The sequence below is a fragment of the Setaria viridis genome, chromosome 5 (genome assembly GCF_005286985.2).
Source record: "Setaria viridis chromosome 5, Setaria_viridis_v4.0, whole genome shotgun sequence".
Classification (NCBI taxonomy): Eukaryota; Viridiplantae; Streptophyta; class Magnoliopsida; order Poales; family Poaceae; genus Setaria; species Setaria viridis.
Window position 1 is genome coordinate 15,315,054 of NC_048267.2, and position 19,478 is coordinate 15,334,531.

The 19,478-nt window shown below is 51.0% G+C and overlaps 1 protein-coding gene across 1 annotated transcript; it reads right to left on the reverse strand.

Annotated features, from left to right (window-relative positions):
* Window positions 1–540: 540 nt before the first annotated feature.
* LOC117854906 (ABC transporter C family member 4) lies at window positions 541–18,398 on the reverse strand. The gene is made up of 13 exons (XM_034737168.2): window positions 16,738–18,398; window positions 12,190–12,689; window positions 11,810–12,077; window positions 4,278–4,598; window positions 4,043–4,129; window positions 3,308–3,928; window positions 3,030–3,194; window positions 2,629–2,923; window positions 2,300–2,514; window positions 1,881–2,186; window positions 1,736–1,799; window positions 1,235–1,474; window positions 541–1,082 (listed from the first exon to the last, which is right to left on the reverse strand). Exons 1-13 carry the CDS (start codon window positions 18,382–18,384, stop codon window positions 982–984), a joined length of 4,830 nt encoding a protein of 1,609 aa, XP_034593059.1. The 5' UTR covers window positions 18,385–18,398; the 3' UTR covers window positions 541–981.
* Between the last annotated feature and the right edge of the window lie 1,080 nt (window positions 18,399–19,478).

Below are 19,478 nucleotides of genomic sequence, written 5' to 3' on the forward strand. Positions count from 1 at the left end.
GGTACCGTTTCCTTCCTGGAGGCATCTACGATGTGCCTTCCCGCGCTACCGTGATGGATTCGTTGGGTGAAAAGCCAGCCCACTTCCTAGGCCAGCGATGATGGCGTCGCTGTGGGAATCCTTGTTGTGGCTGCTAAGCTTGACGATGCGCAATTTAGTTGTGATTGGTGGTAATGCCTTATTTTCACCCTTGTGTTGGGCGCGGTGTTGCTTTATGTGGTTGTGCCACAATTTCACCTTTATGCTCAAGTATGGTGTTTTCTTATTCGTGGTCATGTCACAATTCCATCCTTGTGCTGGAGTTTGCTGAGACCTAGTTTAGCTAGGTAGATCGTTGTGGTCTTCGGTTTTCCCAAATTAACCAAGCATTGTAGGATTTTTACCTCGTTCCCCGAAAAAACGAAGTAGTTGATATGTGGTTTGCCACACTTTTGAATATAATTCAGATGGGGACGCTCTCCCATGACCATTCAAAAAAAAAGTAATTCCAACTATTACATTTCATTGTTATTTTTGGATATACGTTATTAGAAAGAACACTGGCTAAATATGTTTATTAAAAACCGCATCGATGCTACAGAGGACAAGTAAATCTTAATGGATCGAGTACAAATAAACAACCCACACAAGTTCTCTGGAGAAGCAAATATTTTGCAATTTCCGTGAAATTAGTTTCATTCATCATCTTCAGCTCACAGTTTTAGGAAAAAAATGAAAAATTCAGCTTAAACGGCCGGAACACATCCTGAAATCTACTTCGTGTCCTCGTCTTAGTCAACTTGATGCCTTATCACATTGTGGCTATTCTCTGACCTTCCATTCCCCCAAGCCCCAACACCTGGTTACCGCTCCTGAACTTTTGAGGGCTCGCAGTTTTATTCAGAGCTTGAATGCAGCTTGCTTGTTCACCACACCACACCAAGAAATTTCCATTCCCTATTTCCTCCAGAATCTTGAGTCAAAAATATGTCATCTCCAAGGTTACACGTCGGATGACCGGTTTGCATACTCTTGAACTAACGCTCCAAAGAGAGATGGCCTCTCGATCAAATTCGCAGGCCGGTCAAACTCCTTTGCTAGTCCTGTTAGTAATTCAGGTTTTAGATTGATAATTATGATGATATTGTGCAGCATGAGCTAGAGTTCTAAAATGCTACTAATATTACTAAGAAGCTATGGAGTCCAGTGCCTTATAGCGTTATTGTGAACAGAGCGTTAAGCTTTAGATGGTTACCTGCATCGATAACTAGGACTCTGTCGCAATCCATAACTGTTGGTATTCTGTGGGCAATGCTGATGATTGTACAAGCTGAAAAGTCTTCCCGAATGATCTTCTGAATCACAGCATCGGTTTGGGAATCCACCGAAGCAGTAGCCTCATCCATGAACAGTATCCTGCTGCGTTTGAGCATCACCCGGCCTAGGCATAGCAGTTGCCTCTGTCCTACACTCCAGTTCTCACCGTTGTCGACAACTAGGTGGAGAAAAGGCAATGTTCATTATCAGTATGGAGCTGCAACAAATGTTTCAAGGAATTCCTTCGGTTCAAAATAATGTTATGAGGAAAAACTTAGGCTTTTTCAATGAAGTCCTTCGTGCAGTTACTGACACAGTACTCTTAAATCACTATTTTTACACACACGTTTAATGGAGAAAACAATATGTACCGCTGAAGTAGGAAAGATGAAATTCATATTATTTTCAAAACATATTAAACACATAACAGTTAACTGACCTGAAGCATCAAGCTTTTCGGATTTTGAAGTCACGGCTTCTCTCAATTGACACCGTTCCAAAGCCTAAAAGGGAAATAAGTTTAGCTTCTAATAAGATGATAACAGAAAATAAATAGATGAAAAAATATTTGTTGAAATATGTACCTGCCAGATTTCATCATCAGAATATTGCTCAAGTGGATCAATGTTGCTCCGAATAGTCCCCTCAAAGAGAACAGGCTCCTGAGGAATGATACCAAACCGAGATCTAAGGTCATGGAGTCCTAAAGTGCAGATGTCAACTCCATCAATAATTATTTTCCCCTCAGAAGGCTCTACTATTCTGAACAATGCCTGGATCAGCGTTGATTTGCCGCTACCAGTTCGACCAACAACTCCAATCTTTTCTCCTCCATGTATACTTATTGTAATGCCCTTCAACACTAGCGGAGTGTTGTGCCTATACCTAAACTGCAGAAGCACAGAGACAAACTCGTGTTACTTGATGCTTCTCAAATTCTTGACCGCTAACATATCGAATATTTTTTAATAAAAATGTAACAGACTATCAGTTAGTGATGTACCTTGAGATCAATGACATCGATGTCACCTTTTGTTGGCCAGTTAGCATCTGGTAGGCACTCCTTGATCCTCCATGCGGCCTCTGAAGGAATGTTTGTGAACTGCTTTATCCTCTCAACTGAGACCATTTTGTTTTCTATGAAGCAACTGATCCAGATGGCCCAAAACAACACCTGGTTGAGCGATAGACCATACGATAGTGATAGACCAACGTACTCTGCATCGTGAGAAGGGTATTCAGAGTTCGAAACCATTAGAGAACGTCACAGTATTTCGACACAGAACTCATGATGGTGATACTGTACGGTCAATCAGATGGTAGAAAGCCCACCTGGCTGCACGAAGCTACTTGGCAATGTGACCATGAGCAAGGCTGTGAAGCAGAGAACGAAGCTTCCGATCAGCTCGAGCCGGAAACCGAGCCACTCGTTGGCGCCATTGTTGTGGAAGTCCATCTTCAGGCTTGCGTTCACCCGGTTCAGGTTCTCCTGCAAGAAGCTGTCCTCCTTCCTGAAGCACCTGATGGTCATGACACCCTGAACCGTCTCCGAGAAGTGGTGGATCACCGGAGCCTTTGTGATCGACTCGAGGCGGGTCAGCTCCCTTGACGTTGCCAAATAGTAGCCCTGCGGTGAACAATACCAGATTGTCAAGGCATGCAGCAAATGCAGAAGACATCTAAGTGAAATCATCAGAGAGTTGTTGCCATGCATGGTGGCAGCAGAAACTCACCCGGTACCAGAGGTTCAGTATCACCAGAGGGATGATGGCGACGACAGACGGCCAGGCCACCTGGCACGTGACGATCAGCACACTGATCACGGTGATGTACATGGACACGCTCATCCAGACGAAGAACGGCAGGAAGAGATCGACGTTCGTCTGATCCGATGACGCCTGCGGAAAATCATATAAGCCATCTCAGACACTCAGAGCTATACATATATATATACACACTCATGGACAGGATCAAGCAAATCAGACCAAGAAAGAAAATAAGGACGTCGTACCCTGCTGAGGATCCTGCCGGACGGCGTGGTGTCGAAGAAGGACATGGGCGCGTGCAGGATGCTGTTGAGGATCTGCTTGAAAAACTTGTCCGCAGTCTGGAGGCCGATGAAGGCCACGAGGAAGGAGCGCGCCGCGACGAGCACCACCGAGACGGCGGCGATGATGGAGTACACGCTGATGAACAGGGACGGCCGGAACGAAGCGGCGTTCTCCGCGGAGGTCTCGTCGGCGAGCCAGTAGTCGCTGGCCACCAGCGAGCACTGCCACGCGATGGAGACCGCCACCACCACGAGCGGGCCCCACCAGCCCCACGCCTCCGTCATGTACTGCTTGTACACGGCGAGGCTCACGTGCCCGCTCGCGCGCTCCTCGTCCTTAATCAGCCGCGCCGACGCCTTCTCGGCCTTGGGCGCCACGATGGAGGACGACGACGGCGAGTCGGCGTTCCGCTTGCTCGACGGCTGCCGGGAGAGGGGGAGCTCGCCCTCGCTCGCCGGCGCCGCGCTCTCTACGAGCTCCATGGAGCTGTCGTGGGCCGCGACCAGCGCCGCGAAGTCGGAGCCGAGCTGGAGGAGCTCGTCGTACTTGCCCGATTGCACGATCATGCCGTCCTTCATCACCTGGATCAGAAGGGATGTGCATGCAGTGGTTGAGCTGATTCAGAGATGCCCATGCGACCGAGATCAATTGATAACATTAACATTTAACAGCTACCAAAAACACTATGTTCTTACGTATATGATATCGGCATTGTGCAAGAAATCAACTTGGTGGGTCACAAGCACTACGGTCTTGTTCTTCAGAGCACCTCTCACACATTCCTGCACAAACATAAGCAACGGTCGAGGTCAGTCTACTGCTATTTATTCGGTTGGGAATCTGAAGCGCATTTTATATCTGATCAAGTTCAGCAATTTTAGGACTGCAACTGTCAAACTACTAGAAACTAAAGTTAAATTGAGCGAGTACCTTGAAGATTTCTGTGCCGGTGTGTGCATCGACTGCGCTGAAGACATCGTCGAGGAGGTAGATATCGCAGTCCTGGTATACGGCGCGGGCGAGCTGGATGCGCTGCTTCTGCCCGCCGCTAAGGTTGATGCCACGCTCACCAATCTCTGTCTGGTCGCCAAACTCCATCATCTCCAAGTCTTTCTCCAGGCAGCATACCCTGATCACCTCCTTGTACCTCTCCCGGTGCATGGGCTTCCCGAAGAGAATGTTCTCCTCGATGGTGCCGTTCTGAATCCATGCTGTCTGAGCAACGTATGCTGTGCTGCCACACACCTTCACCTGCAATAGTAAGCAATACTAGATGAGGTTTCTGTTTATTTTCTATGAAAACATAAGGTTACTCTCTCAAAGATTGAACTCAAAGATTCTTTTCTTCAGCTTGTCAAAGTTTTCCAGAGAGTAGAGGAACACCATTTAATGGTTATGTAATGGAAGTTACAGTTAGCAGTCTAGTACATTGGGTTCGGTTGCTGTAAATCTTTTTTTTAAACCGATGTTATATTAATTAGAGGAAAAAAGAACTGTAAAAAACAACAAGTTTGGCACCCAAAGCAGTAGTTACTGTAAATCTCTTACATTAACTTCCATCTCAATGTAATTAGCAGAATGACTGAATCTTTAAGCATTATAGGTTGTTAAACTATATCAAACATCAGGTTCAGTTATCTACCTTGCATATCAATGCTCTAAAAGTCCCCTACTCTAAGTTTAGAGGGCTAAGTCAGAAAACCGCACTCCAGCAGACCCTTTACTTGGCTCCCAATCTTGGAGAGGCCTTCAAATTCCCCCCTCCACCCTTCATTTCTAGAGGGAGCCCTCTATCCATAGGGACTATTGCTGGAGTTGGAAACAATTTTGTGGCCCATAAAAAATAGACAAAACCACATTTGATCATTTTAGGAGCTTTTGTTTGAGGACTATTGCTGGAGTTGCTCATAAGAGAAACACTTTATTTACTTTGTCGGTTCTACAATCGGTTATTGTTCTGACTGGAATAATGTAACTTGCATATTACAGGACTTCTGCATTTGCTCAAATTTTGACACTATCAGTTAACTTTTTTACTTTTTACTCATGTCAACATCAATTATGGATTTTTTTTCTTTCTTTGTTTTGAAAGTTGGAAAATGAAATAACCAAAAAAAGAAAAATTGAAAACCAAACCTAAATGAACAAACTAAAGGTTTGATCCTAAATGAACAAACTAGAGGAGTAGAAACGACAAAAGATCTGCTATCCCGGCCCATCCCAGTACGTATCCTGCTCCTATCACCAGAGAATCGATCTGGTCTCTGTACTATAATACTTTTTTAAGACCTGGATCCTATGACTGTACTATTCCCTCCGTTTCAAAAATTGCAAATTGTTTTAGCATTTCTATATTTATAGCTTTTATATATCTAAGTATCTAGACACATTCTATATCTAGGTGTATAGCAAGAACTACAAATCTAGGGAGTATAATACTATTTTAAATTTGTAGTATTTGTCTGATTTGATCTCCTGTACGTGCCACCCACACTTAATAATCTATCATCTGCTGTTCTTTTAGACTTATATATGATTCGCTTATGTGCGCGGCATCGTCGCAAAACTTGACAAGAAACATGAACTCCGGCGCTCCGGACAAAACATTTTGATTGGATGCTTCCATCAGGGAGATCACGGACGGTGCGATTTTTTTTTCTAGACAAGCCGTCTGGTGGTGATGTGGCACTGTGCACTGGATCCATCGAGATCCCTGGACGGGTCCTTGTTTGATCCTTTTATTTTGGAGTGACTTTTGACCTGCGTCGTGTCTTATCTACTGGCTGGATTGTAGCCTAGCTTCTTCCGTATTAAAAAGATATATCTTAAAAACATACTCCGTACATAATTAACGTCGTCGTCCAATGTACTGTAACCGTGTTTAGAAAAACATTTCCGTCACATCAAAGGTAAACAAGCAAGGAGGAGTAGCGCACCTAAGGGCCTCCTCCAACGGGGGCACGTCAGAGCACCAAAAACTCAACGCTAGCGTGGAAACTAGAGATAAAGATAAGCTCCTTCGCTAGCGTGGGAACTAGAGATAAGCTCATTCACGTGTCCCGATGCGCTGCTGGGTCCACTGCTCCTTCTCGCTCTCCCGTGGCCGGACTGAAAAGAGTGGACGAGCGCCTCCTACTCGCTAACTGCCGGCGGAGGGGAGAGCCCACGGTGCCAGGGCGCGGCACCGCGAGCGGCCGTCGGAGGAGCAGGCGGGAAGCGATGCGCAGGCCGCACTGTTAGACTTAATCTTGTTGATTTGTGGGAGTTGTTAATCGTGTCGTGTGTGTTAGCGTTACGTGTCGTTGGCTAGTTAGTGGTGTACGTGTGCTGCATGGTGCAGTGGCCGGATCGGCGATGCAAAGTGAGCAGATCGGCAACCAGGTGGCAGTGCCAAATGTGACGCAGAGTCAGCTGTGCAGGTTTTTCTCGGACAGGTGCTTAGCCTAGTGGTGGTGCACGTCCAGGAGCTGGAAGCGGTATGTGCGCACTCTGACGGCCGTTGGAGTTGAACGCGTACGAGCTGTTACCTTGGATGCTGCTTTGCATGTTCGATGCATTAGTGTTAGTGTAAGGATTAGCTAGCTTCTTGACCGGTTCTTGCGGCTAGTGGTTGAGCACGTCGCTAAACAGAGGCCAAGCCTGCTAGTGTGTGTTTAAATACGAGATCATATAATCAGTTTGTGCGTGAAAAAATATAAAAAAAGGCACAAGTGTTGTGCAGTGCCAGAAAAGCTCTAAGTGCCCTTTTCAAGTGCCCTGTGCGTGCGTGTTTCTTCTGGTGAGAGTTCAGAGTATCTCCGAGAGCTAGTGCTCGTGTGCGCGTGTTCACCTTGCGTGAGGGAGCTGAGGGGCTGGGCCAACACACACGGCGCGAGGTCGTGGCACCACGGCCGGCGCCAGCAGAGGAGCAGGCGGGTAGCGATGCACAGGGTGCACAGCGCGAGGTCGCGGCACCGCGCCCGGCCGGCGGAGAAGCTGCCCGGCGGCGGCACGCCGGCCCAAGTGCATGAGGCCGCGGTTATGCGGAAGTCCAGGGCCCGCATGTAGCCGCACGAGCCAGCCGATGGCGCGCAGGGGCGAGATCGTGGCGCGGTGTGCCGCTGCTGACGGAGCTACTGAGCGACCGGGCGTAGGCCCGCGTGGGTGAGCCCGTGGATCCCCCACAAACGGCTCGCTGGACGGCCGGAGCACCCAGGGAGAGAAGGGAGGGATGGCAGTAAGGTAGAAGAAGGATCCATGGAAAGATATTGATTTTTTAGGTGGGTCTCACATCTTGAGATGGTGTTATGAGTTAGACTGATGGAGAAGCCATCTTTTATTCTTATCTCTTATTGAATCTTGCTAACGTGGATCTGCCATGTAAACACATGAGCTAGCTGGTTGACTTTGGGGGTGTTTGGGAGGGTGTTAAAATTTAGCCCCTCCATTTTAGCTAGATTAAATGGAGGGGCTAAAACTTTAGGCCCTATAATCCATTAGCCCTTCCAAGAGGTACTAAAATGGACTAAAGGGGACTAAAAGTGGTCCCCCAGACCAATTTCCACCCCTACTCCTTTCCTCTCTCTCCTCCCCGCACTCTCTCTCTCTGCACTTTCCCCCTCCTGCGCCCGACCCCACCACCGCCGTTGCCTCTGCCTCGCCTCGTCGACCCCGCCGCCGCCTCCCCCTCGCCTCACCGGCCCCGCCACCTCGCCTTATCTCCGCTTGACCCCGCGGTGCCGCCACCTCCTCCTCCGCCTCCACCTAGCCTCGCCTCCTCCGCCCGACCTTGCCGCCGCCATCACCTCCACCTTGCCTCGCCGGCCCCGCCACGTCCGCCTCGCCTCATTTCCCCACCGACAGCCCCTCCTCCTCCCCGACCGCCTTCTCCTCTGGCGGCGCGGCCACCTGCCAGCAGCAGGGATGACGTCGGATGCGGCGGCCGCGCGCATCTCGGCGGCGCGGACGGCCGCGATGATCCGCCGCAGCGTCTTGAGGTCCTCGTCGCACTTTCCAGCGCGCCCAACAGCTTCCGCCGCTTCTCCGCGGCCGTCTCCGGCACTGGGGGCGGAGGAGGCGGGCGGGGCGGGACGACGACCGGCCACGGTGCCGCGACGGCAGCGGGCGAGGGCGGCGCAGACTCCTCCAGGTCCATGAGGCGCGCCATGATGGCTAGCGGCGGCAGTGAGGCGCTTCCGGTGGTGGCTGTGGTGGTACGGGGAGATGAGGTGGAGGAGGTCGGCCCTGCGTCGTCACCCAAGGAGCGGGAGGATGAAGCGGGGGAGAGGAGGGGTAAAGGATAGGAGAGAAAGCAGAAACAAATAAGTCTTTTATCAAAATAAGTGCTAAAATTTAGCTTCCATCCAAACACCCCAAAGGGCTAAAATTTAACCCTCCATTTAAGAGAACTAAACTTTAACCCAAGATTAAACTTTAGCCACCTCCTCCTAAACAGGTCTTTACCATTGGAGCCGGCCTAAGGTGTACTCGATCGTTTGGATAATCATTATCTTTAATGGAAGATAAACGTAGTAGCTGCTCCTACCCTGGCTGACAAGTGACAACAATCGATGACAAAGTTGATCTATCTCCTGTTTGTTGCAGCCCTGGGTGGGACGGGGCCCGGCTAGCTGTCGTCTTAAAGCGAACGGGGCCCACTTGAACGCTGGACCCGTTCTCCTGTTTAGGCAAACAAACGAAGAAAGCGAAAACAGCTGGTAGTCTGTGTACCACTCGAATCTAGGGCAATGCGGCATCAATGGCAACCACCGAAACACACTGTTGTAGTGTTGTCCCGAGTATAAAGTAACGGCAGCGTGTCAGTGCGTTATTTTTTTTTCGAAGTCGGTGGACTGTCACTTTAGGGCGAACAGTGTTCGGCTCGAGGGCGTTAAAGTTTCACGCTCATCACATTGGATGTTTGATGCTAATTAGAAGTATTAAATATAGGCTAATTACAAAACTAATTGCACAGATGGAGTGTAATTCACGAGACGAATCTATTAAGCCTAATTAGTCCATGATTTGACAATGTGGTGCTACAGTAACCATTTGCTAATGATGGATTAATTAGGTGAATAGATTCGTCTCGCGAATTAGCACAGGGTTCTGCAATTAGTTTTATAATTAGCTCATGTTTAGTTCTCCTAATTAGCATCCGAACATCCGATGTGACACTGTTAAAGTTTAGCACCTCGTATCCAAACACCCCTTATGCTGACTTGCTGTGTCATAAGGACCAAATCATTTATCATTGCGTGGTAGTACCTTCGTGAAAGCATTGGGAGCAAACGAGCAATCATTATATTTTCCTACCTATGGTACACAATGGATGTTTATTGATTTAGGTCCCGTCTGTTTAGCTCCTAAAATTTCTATCACATCGAATGTTTAGATACTAATTAAGAGTATTAAACATAGACTAATTACAAAACTAATTGCACAGATGGAGGGTAATTTTCTAGACGAATCTATTAAGCCTAATTAGTCCATAATTTGATAATGTGGTTGTACAGTAAACATGTGCTAACGATGGATTAATTAGGCTTAATAGATTCGTCTCGGGAATTAGTCTCCATCTGTGTAATTAGTTTTATAATTAGCCCATATTTGATCCTCCTAATTAGCCTTCGAATATTCAATGTGACATGAATTTTAGTTCGGACTAAAGATCCAAACACCTCCTTAGCTAGATTACGGGACCATGTTTCCAAGTCGGCCCACACTATCGATCAGGTGCAATGCAAATAGAAACAGCCAGGCATGCATTAGATAGCATGAATGAACGCAAGTGAAGTGATCGAGTGAGGGTATCCCCTGGCGCCCGTGTCGCTTCCCCCTCCCCCCTCCCCCCGCGCGTGGGCGACATGAACGGCCGCTAACCCTAGCCGCCACTGCCAACTCCTCCGCCTCCCTCGCCCACCTCGCCGCTGCTAGAGGGGGTCCCTGGAAGCCCGCGCGACTCCTAAGGATAGTGGCGGCGGGACCTTGCCCTATGGGTCGTGAGCGCGGGATCTGCGCGAGGGGCAATGCTAGGTGGCCGGGCGGCACCGTGGCTGGGCGCGGGGGGAGGTATACGACGGAGCTCGGCTCGGGGTAGCGGCAGCGCGAGTAGGGGCGCGACTTCATCTAGGGAGCTATGCTCCAAGCCCTGGAGGATGGCCATGTGATTGCAGCCACCATCGTGGAGGCTCGGGGGTGGCGGAACTGGTCCCCCAGCGACCGGATCCGGTCCTCCTGGGGCTAGGGGTGGATGAGGTGGCGCGGCTCGTGGCGGTGGTCTGGCATGGAGGTGCGCCGGTGATTTTCGAGAGCGCGGGCTCGGCAACATGGAGCGGTGGCAACGAGCAGTCTAGGCGTGCAGCGGCAGGCGGTGGCGGCGACGGATCAGGGGATGCAGATCCGCACAGGAGGCCGGGTCAGGCATTTCCAAGGCCAGGGAAGCCGCGCGATAGCGGCCCTGATGCGTTTACGGCTGGCGCAGCATGTGGAGGCCGTGAGGTACGGCGGTGCTGGCAAGGACATGCGGCTAGTGGCCGCACAAGCGAGGAGGTGAGCGGCTCGAAGGCTACGAGGCCATGGTGGTGCTGTGGCGATGCGGAGGCCGCTCGCGTGGTGCCGTTGTGGTGTTGCGAAGGTCTACACTGATGGTGGTGGTGAGCCATTATCGCGGGAAGCTTTGTGTCTGCGCACATGGTACAGCTGAAATTCCGGCAGCGGCAAGGTGGAGGTGAAGTTATTGGAGTAGCTCGGGTGCACCATGTTACCCCCGACGGTAAAGCAAATCCGGATCCTTGGTGAGCGGAAGTGGCAAAGCCCCCGTTCGCTTTAAGGTGATGTGTCCGAGGAGTGGTGTACGGCGGTGGATGTGGTGAGGCCCCCACACGTTTTGAGTTGTCTTGGAGGGTCAGGATTCGGTGCGGTGTTTTGGTTGTTTGGTGTGTACAGTGCAGTAGTGGTGCTTCGGCGTTGGATCTTGTAGAGCGCTGGCCTTTTTGGTATGGTGCAGTATGCTCCTCTTTTGACTTCTGCTGACACAAAGCCGTGGATTGGGAGATCAACGACCGTGTGTGTGACCTGAGAACGACGGCGGCATAGTGGAGAAGCCCTGATAGCTACACAGCTTGCAGCGGACTATAGCGGCCAGTCCTGCGTGCCAGCGGCTGGTTCGGCGTGGGACATCGTCAGGGATGACGACACTGGTGATAAGGGCTACTTGTCGGCTTTTTCTACTGGGTGGTGGTGCTGGTCGATGCTCAGGCGTTAGTGTTGTGTGGCTTGTGTCGATGTCTCAATTCAACCGGTCAAAGAGTTCTTTTTTATTTGAATTGAGTTGAGTTGACGCTATTTGTTGGAAGCTACTTTTGTGGCTATATTGTTGTTCTCAGTTTGTGTTTTAATATAATTGATCTTTTTCTTTTTAATATAATGAGCAGCTCCCGTGGGTGGTTCATTAAAATAAAAAAGTAAGTTACTCCACATACCTTGCCGGAGACCTTGCGCATCTCGCCGAGGATGCATCCGAGCAGCGACGACTTGCCGGACCCTACCATGCCCACCACGGCCGCCAGCGCGCCCGTCCGGATGTCCAGGTCGATCCCGCGCAGCACCTCCTGCCCGTCCTCCACCTCGTCGTCCCACGCGAACACGCCGTCCTTCACCTGCACGGCCGCCCCGCCGTCGCCGCCTGACGCCGCAGCGGCGGGCTCCCGCTCCACGGCGCCGTCGTCCAGCTCCGCGCTCGTCATGTACCTGGCCGCCGATCGATGTCCATTATTGTTCATTTTGCCATGCTATGTATATGTATGAATGTCTTGACATATATGTACAGTACATATATAGCTATGGCGTAAACGCAACGTACGAGTCGAGTCGCTGCAGCGAGATCATGGCCTGCGAGGCCTGGATCATAGCCTGTGGGAAGTTCCTCATGGGCTCCTGCAGGATCTTGAAGAAGGAGGTGGCGGTGAAGACGAGCCCGGCGTCGAGGCGCGTCCCTCCCCAGAGCACGCAGGTGGCGAAGACGAGCGCGGAGACGACGACGGGGGCGCTCCAGAGCGCGATGATGTTGCCGGAGATGGAGTACATGAAGCGGGAGAGCCAGCCGAACTCGAGGCGGCGGAACCGGCCGATGCGCGCGTTGAAGTGCTCCTCCCACGCCTGGAACTTGATCACGCGCATGTAGTTGAGCATCTCGTTCGTCGCCTTCATCCGCTGGTCGCGCTCCTTCATCAGCGAGAACTGGTAATGGTTGTTGCGGCGGGTGCCCAGGAGCACGAACACCATCACGCCGGCGACGCCCACCAGCGCCGACGTCACCGGAGGGCCCAGGTACGTGTACAGGAGCCCCAGCGCCACGCCAACCTGTAGTATACGAAACATTTTTAGTAAATAAAATTGATAAAGAAATCAGAAGCTTATTTGTGTTGGAGGACGTGGATGTAAAACAAATAAGCGCGTGCGTTTAATTGGTCTGGCACGGTGTTTGCACGCTCTTCTCGATAGGCAGATGAACTGCTGCTGCTAGTGTTTCTGCTGGATGATAATGTAAGCAAGGATGGTGGGATCGAGATGCGAGATACGTAAATAAAACTATATATTTAAAAAAAATCAAAATGAATAATTAGTAATGTAAGAAGTACGATGGGTCCGGATGCCAGGAGCAGAGACCCGTCAAAGGCTGGCAACCACAAGTACGAAGCAGTTGATTTCTCCCATAGAAAATACCCCGTAGAAACCGGTGCCCTGGGAGCACTAACTAAATACATAGAAAATAATGCACGTAATTTTTTTAAAAAAGACGAAGGTCATCTTCATCGATCCCTGGTAGCAGCACAGATGTTCCTGCTGCTGCACTGCAAACTGCACCGGGTAAGAGCAAGTTTAATAACTCAGCTAGCAAGCGGGCTGCAAGGTTTCTCTCAGTCTTTTCCTAACCCACTCGTACAATGGTTAGTTCTTCACCATTAATACATGGTCCACAAGTCATTCTCATAAAGTTTCTTGGTTCCTGTGCCCAAGTCAGTTGTAAGCTTACAGCCCGCTTCTCCTCTCTCACCTCTTCTCTCTTCCACGTCAGCATTCAGCCAACTTATAGTCCTTTATTATACTTGCTCTAAGAAAACAAATGTGGAGGCGGTTTGGTGAATCCACTGATGAGATCCCCTGCGCCATCAATGCCAAGCTCCAAAAGTGTACTAGTATTGTGGTACGGGTATATATGCGGCCCTGGGGTGGCGGCGGCAATGCAACGTGGCATGAACGCCCGCCATACCTGGCACCCAACTCCCACGTCAGCACTGATTTTGCATCCTCTCCTCTCTTTTGCGCTGTTCACTTATTGTAAGAGAAAAATACTGTTTGATGGCTGATAAGCCAGCTGAATAAGCTCAAGCAAACAGACCCTTTGTACTCCCAAACTGACGAAGAAAAAAATGGGTAATAAAAAAACTGACGAGGAAATAAGCTAACCTTACCGTCCTGTGACGAAAAGAAAATCTTGCCGCTGGTGTTCGTTCAGACGATAGGCCGGTAAGACAGAGAACGAGAGGTGGTGAACAGAATGAGCCAATGCATCCACCTAGGATTCATTGGCAGTACCTTCTTTCCAGGACAGCGTATACGTCGACGGCTGCACCGCCCCAAAAGCGCCCTGGATACCGTATGGCCCGGTGACTTGTACCGTCCCGTCCCGTGTGCCTAATCTGACCCCAGCCACAGCCTGCGCACGGGCCTGCCTCTGCGACAAAACCGCCGTGCCCGTCGCCTAACTAAAGCCTCCTAACTAAAGCCGCCGGATTCTCATTTATTAGAGAGAATTCCCTATTTGACACTAAAAAAACTACTCGTTTCTTTTTTAACCTTCAGAAAATTTTCGTTCTCTATTTAACACTGAGTTCAACTTTCATTCCTTATATAATACTCTATTGGATTTTCCATATGTGAATCGTTAAATGCCCTGTGAAAAGACGATTTTGGCCCTGTGGATCCCATCACCCTTCTCCCTCCTCTCTTCTCCTTCTCCCTCTGCTCCACACCGGCCTGTCGGCTGCCGTGCCCCCACGGGAGGCCGGGCGCCACCGTCCACCATGCCACCGCGGGAGGCTGCGACGCTGGGGCGAGGTGGCTGGCGGGTGCCGCTAGTGCAGCCGTTGGATCTGACCCAAGCAAAACCCAGCGGTCACCACCACTGGAGATCCATCACCATCGCCCCGATCTCGAACCCCACCGCCTTTGCTGCCTGCAGTACCTCCTGCTCATTCATGATCCAATGGCTGTGTCCCCGGTGGACTAGTAGCAGACGCAGCCTCTTGCTCGGCTCCCGAACCAAGCGCGCCGACGTGTCATGCGGGAGTGTGTAGACCTCATGCAGCAACCGGGTGAAGTCGTGCATGGTAAGCCGGCCATTCGGTGGGAACGATGCTCAGGTCCTTGTGTTGGTGGATCCCGACGGTGACGTGCGGGAAGCACCGCCGTTAGGATAAATCGGACGTGTGCGACGTCGGCGTCAAGGTCCACGGCGTCATACATGGATAGGCCGTGCAGGATGGTCTTGTACGCCACCGGCCACCACGGCCGCATGTTGGGAGCTGACGCGACGGTGTGGAGTAGAGGAGGGAGAAGGGGAGGAGGAAAGGAGGGAGAAGGGTGGTGGGATCCAGAGAGGTAAAATTGTCTTTTCGTAGAACATTCAACGGTTCTCGCATGGAAAATCTAACAGAGTGTCATGTAAGGAATGAAAGTTAAACTCGGTGTCAAATAAAAAACTAAAGTTTTTTTAAAGGTCAAGAAAGGTACTAGTGGTTGTTCTGGTGGTAAATAGGGAATTATTTCTGATTACTTGCTGGTACTGTATTTGGAAAATGCTGTTGTTCTGGTGGTAAATAGGGAATTATTTCTGATTACTTGCTGGTACTGTATTTGGAAAATGCTGTGCGCAAAGTAGCATAGGTCGTCGTCGGCGAATGGATCTGGACGGCTTGACGCGACCAAACGGCCGACAGGAGACAAAGGGGGGAGGAACCGACGAAGCCAGCAAGAACAAGGAGATGGATCCATCGATGCAGGCGCGCTAGCTCATATTGGCTTCATGCTTTTGTTCATAATCACAGAATTGTATTATATATATAGCGACGGATCTGAAATGCCTCGGAGGCACCGTTCCATCAGCTTACTGTATCAATCAGATGCATGAGCAAACGACATCATGGCCTGCGGATTGCAGTGGTCCGATAGGTTGTCCTGCACAACAACCAACTAGTAACTGCATTACTGCATTTGTGGGCGGCAGTGGGGCAGTGGCAGATCGGGAACACCGAACACTGGCATGCATGCCGTTCACAGGCACACAACTCGTTTGGCTTCAGGTGTTAAACCACGTCGCATGTTTGAATCCTAATTAGAAGTATTAAATATAAGTTAATTATAAAATTAATTGTACAGATGGAGTGTAATTTGCAAGACGAATCTATTAAATCTAATTAGTCCATGATTTGGTAATGTGGTGCTACAGTGACCATTTGCTAATGATGGATTAATTAGGATTCGTCTCGCGAATTAGCACATAGTTCTACAATTAATTTTATAATTAATTTATATTTATTTTTTCTAATTAGCATCCGAACCTCCGACGTGACATTTAGCATCTCGTATCATCCAGATCTCCGTAAAGGAAAGTGCAAATGCGTGTGAGCGTGTGTAATGTAGCAGCCGTGTTTATGCCTAGGTGGCTAGTTCTACAATTTTTTGGTATCTCAGTGTCAGAAACCAACCAAGCGCACGGATAATATCAAAGTGACCTCTGTCAGAAACCATCCAAACGCGCGGATAAAAATCAATGTACGTCAGTTCTGATTCCAACCAAGACACGGAGCACGAGGCAACGCAAGCGCGCACCGTCCGCGACCGCGCGTTTCATTGCACGGACTAACCAATATTTAGATACTAATTAAAAATATATTTTATTAAATATAGGTTAATTACAAAACTAATTGTATAGACGGAGACTAATTCACGATACGAATCTATTAAACCTAATTTTTTGAATTATACGAATTTATCAAATCTAATTTTACATATTTACTGTAGCATCACATTGTAAAATCATGGACTAATTAAGCTTAATAGATTCATCTCGCGGATTAGCCGTCATGCAATTAGTTTTATAATTAGCTATATTTTAGCTTTTTAGATTCGATATGACAGCAACTTAACTTTTTAAAGTTAGTCCGTCGGAAAAAAAAACACCTGGTGCCCAGCCACGCGCGCAGGCCCCGTCGCGCGCAACCCATCGACATCGTCGTCAATCAACAAAAAAAAAACCATGACGCCGCCGCCGTGCGATGGCCGGCCGCGCCGGAACCATCGTCTACTACCACGGTGAGGAAAGAAAATCAAGGCACGTACGACATACCTGGAGCGGCATGAGCCAGAGGTAGTGGATCTGCAGCATCATGTCGGAGAGCTGCTGCGCGTCGACGGCCATGTAGTTGACGATCATGCCGAGCCCGTGCCGCTGCCGCGCGGAGCACGACAGCCGGAGCCCCTTGCGGTAGAGCGCCACGATGAGGGCGCCCCGGATCTGCATCCCCAGCTTCTGGCAGTGGAAGTTGTACTGGTGGCTGCACAGCGCCTCTGCGCACTTGGCCGCCAGCAGCGTCGCCACCAGCCGCGCCCCTTCCCCCAGCGGCCTCTCCGCGCCCACCTTGGTGTAGTCTACGAAGCTCTGGATCAGCGTCGGCCCCACGTACATGACGGTGAGACGGAGCAGCGCCAGCGACGCGTTCAAGAGGAACAGCGGCCAGAACGTCCGGAACAGCGTGTGCCGGACCGGGTTGCTGGCCGCCGCCGCCGCGGCACCGGTGGAGGAGGAGGAGGAGGAGGAGGGCCAGTGGCGGGTGAAGAGCTCGTGCATGCGCTCGGGGCGGTGGGCGGGGGAGAGGGAGGGGACGTCGGATAGCTCCAGCGCCGCGCGGTGGCCGCGCCGGATCAGCGGGTTCATCCACGCCCACGTCGCGCGGGACGCCCACGACGCCGTTGCGTACGGGGTCACGTTCTTGTTGGTCTCGTCGTGGTGGGCGCCGTCAGCCGTCGGCGAGGATGCGTCGGCCACAACTGTGATGCCCGTCGCGCCGGAGACGGCGAGCAGAGGCAGCGGGAGGGACAGGACGAGCGCCGCCACCGCGAGCGCGTCGTCGGGGAGCGTCGCGGCGCCGGCCCCGGACAGCACGAGGCGCGCGACGGAGGTGCCGGCGAGGAGCGCCGTCAGCGCGGGCGCCGCGAGCCAGTAGAGCCGCAGCGTCAGCGGGTGCGCCGCCGCGCGGAAGCGCTTCTCATGTGCCACCACCGCCGCGGCGGCCGCGTGCGCCGCGCACTGCAGCACCAGGAACGCTGCCTCCAGGGCCTCCCCTTCACCGCCGGACCTCGTGACGAGAGAAAGGACGAGGAGCACGGCGTAGAACGCGGCGAGGACCGCGGACACCGCCAGCGGGACGACGAACCCGGCCCCGACCCGCACCGCCACCGCCGCCCGGCCATCCCCCCTGTCCAGCAGCGGCTCCTTGTCGGCCCCGCCTCCGCCGTTGAGGGCGCCGACATGCCGTCCCCGCTGCCGGCGGGTGGAGACGAGCTTCGCTACCCCGAGGCATAGCAGCGCGACGAGGAACACGCCCGACGTGGCCGAGAGGAGCACGCGCTGCGAGCACCTGGAGAGGAAAACGAACGCGGCCCACTCCCCGAGCCCCGCGCCGGAGCCGGAGTTGGGGAGGTCGCAGGCCTCCGTGGTGAGCCACCACGGCGGCGACGACGACCAGAGGGCCATGCTGGGTGGCCCGGTTCCGATGATCAGTACCAGCGGCGACGCATGCAGAGGCTGGAGACGAATCGTGCGGCCTGGTTGCGCGCCGGGGTTAGTCTCTGGTAGGCCTCTGCTCTCCCGACCGGACGAGACAAGAGGAGGGGCGGGGAGCAGAGGAGTTGGGAGGTTTCTTGGTGTCTGGTCGCGGTGAGAGAGGAGGAAGGAAGGGGAACAGGGGTTTATGGCCAGTAGCGGCTGGCGCATGTGTGGCGGCTGGCTCCATCGACGATCCCTGCTGCGGCGTTCTCCAGCGGGCGGGGCGGCAAACGGCGCGGTCAACGTGACGTTTGTGGTGGTCGGCCTGCCGTGCCGTCATTCACCACGGGAGACATACGCATGCGTACGATGGAGTGCTCTGCGACTATGTACCGATCCAGCAATATACTACGTGGCCCGGCGAGAGGCGTACATTTGGAGAATAGGGCCTTGTTTATTTCACCCCAAATCCCAACTTTGACACTATGAAAAAAGAAGATTCCCCATTACATCAAACTTGTGGTACATACATGGAGTACTAAATTTAGACGAAATTAAAAACTAATTGCACAGTTTTGTTGTACTTTGCCAGACGAATCTTTTGAGCCTAATTAGTCAATATTTGGATAATAATTCACAAATACAAACGAAACGCTACAGTGTTGCTACAGTAATTTTGACACCCTAAAATTGGGCAACTAAACAAGGTCTAGGAGTGAGCCGGTCTCTGGATGTGGATGCACCCTACACTGGACCAAATGGCTTCGAGATCTTTGCCCGTCGCCAAAACATGCGTCGCAGCTTTCGCAAACGATGGGCATGCTGTGTCCCATGAGGTATCGTATCTTCAAGAATATCTCTATTGTAAGGGCATGTAGGGCATATCTTAGGATATGTCAGGTACTGCTAGCTAAATTATCCATGTCGCGTGGTAAGTGTACAAGGCCCTGTTTGGTAACATACCCTTTAGTACCTGTCACATCGGATGTTTGGATACTAATTAGAAGTATTAAATATAGTCTAATTATAAAACTAATTGCACAGATAGAGTCTAATTCGCGAGACGAATCTATTAAACCTAATTAGTCCATGATTTGACAATATGGTGCTACAGTAACCATTTGCTAATGATGGATTAATTAGGCTTAATAGATTCATCTCGTGAATTAGTATAGATGTTCTGCAGTTAGTTTTATAATTAGCTCATGTTTAGTCCTTCTAATTAGCATTCGAACATCCGATGTGACTCTCCTAAAGTTTAGTACCTCGTATCAAACACCCCCTAAATGGCATAACAAATAAATAACTCTCCAATACACCAG

Excerpts from the sequence above, each read along its gene's own strand:
- LOC117854906 (XM_034737168.2), bottom strand. The coding sequence starts at position 18,384 with ATGCGCCAGCCGCTACTGGCCATAAACCCCTGTTCCCCTTCCTTCCTC. Across the intron at positions 4,130-4,277 it reads CCGGCACAGAAATCTTCAAG|GAATGTGTGAGAGGTGCTCT; the intron begins GTACTCGCTCAA and ends ATGTTTGTGCAG. Across the intron at positions 3,195-3,307 it reads CCGGCAGGATCCTCAGCAGG|GCGTCATCGGATCAGACGAA; the intron begins GTACGACGTCCT and ends GATTTTCCGCAG.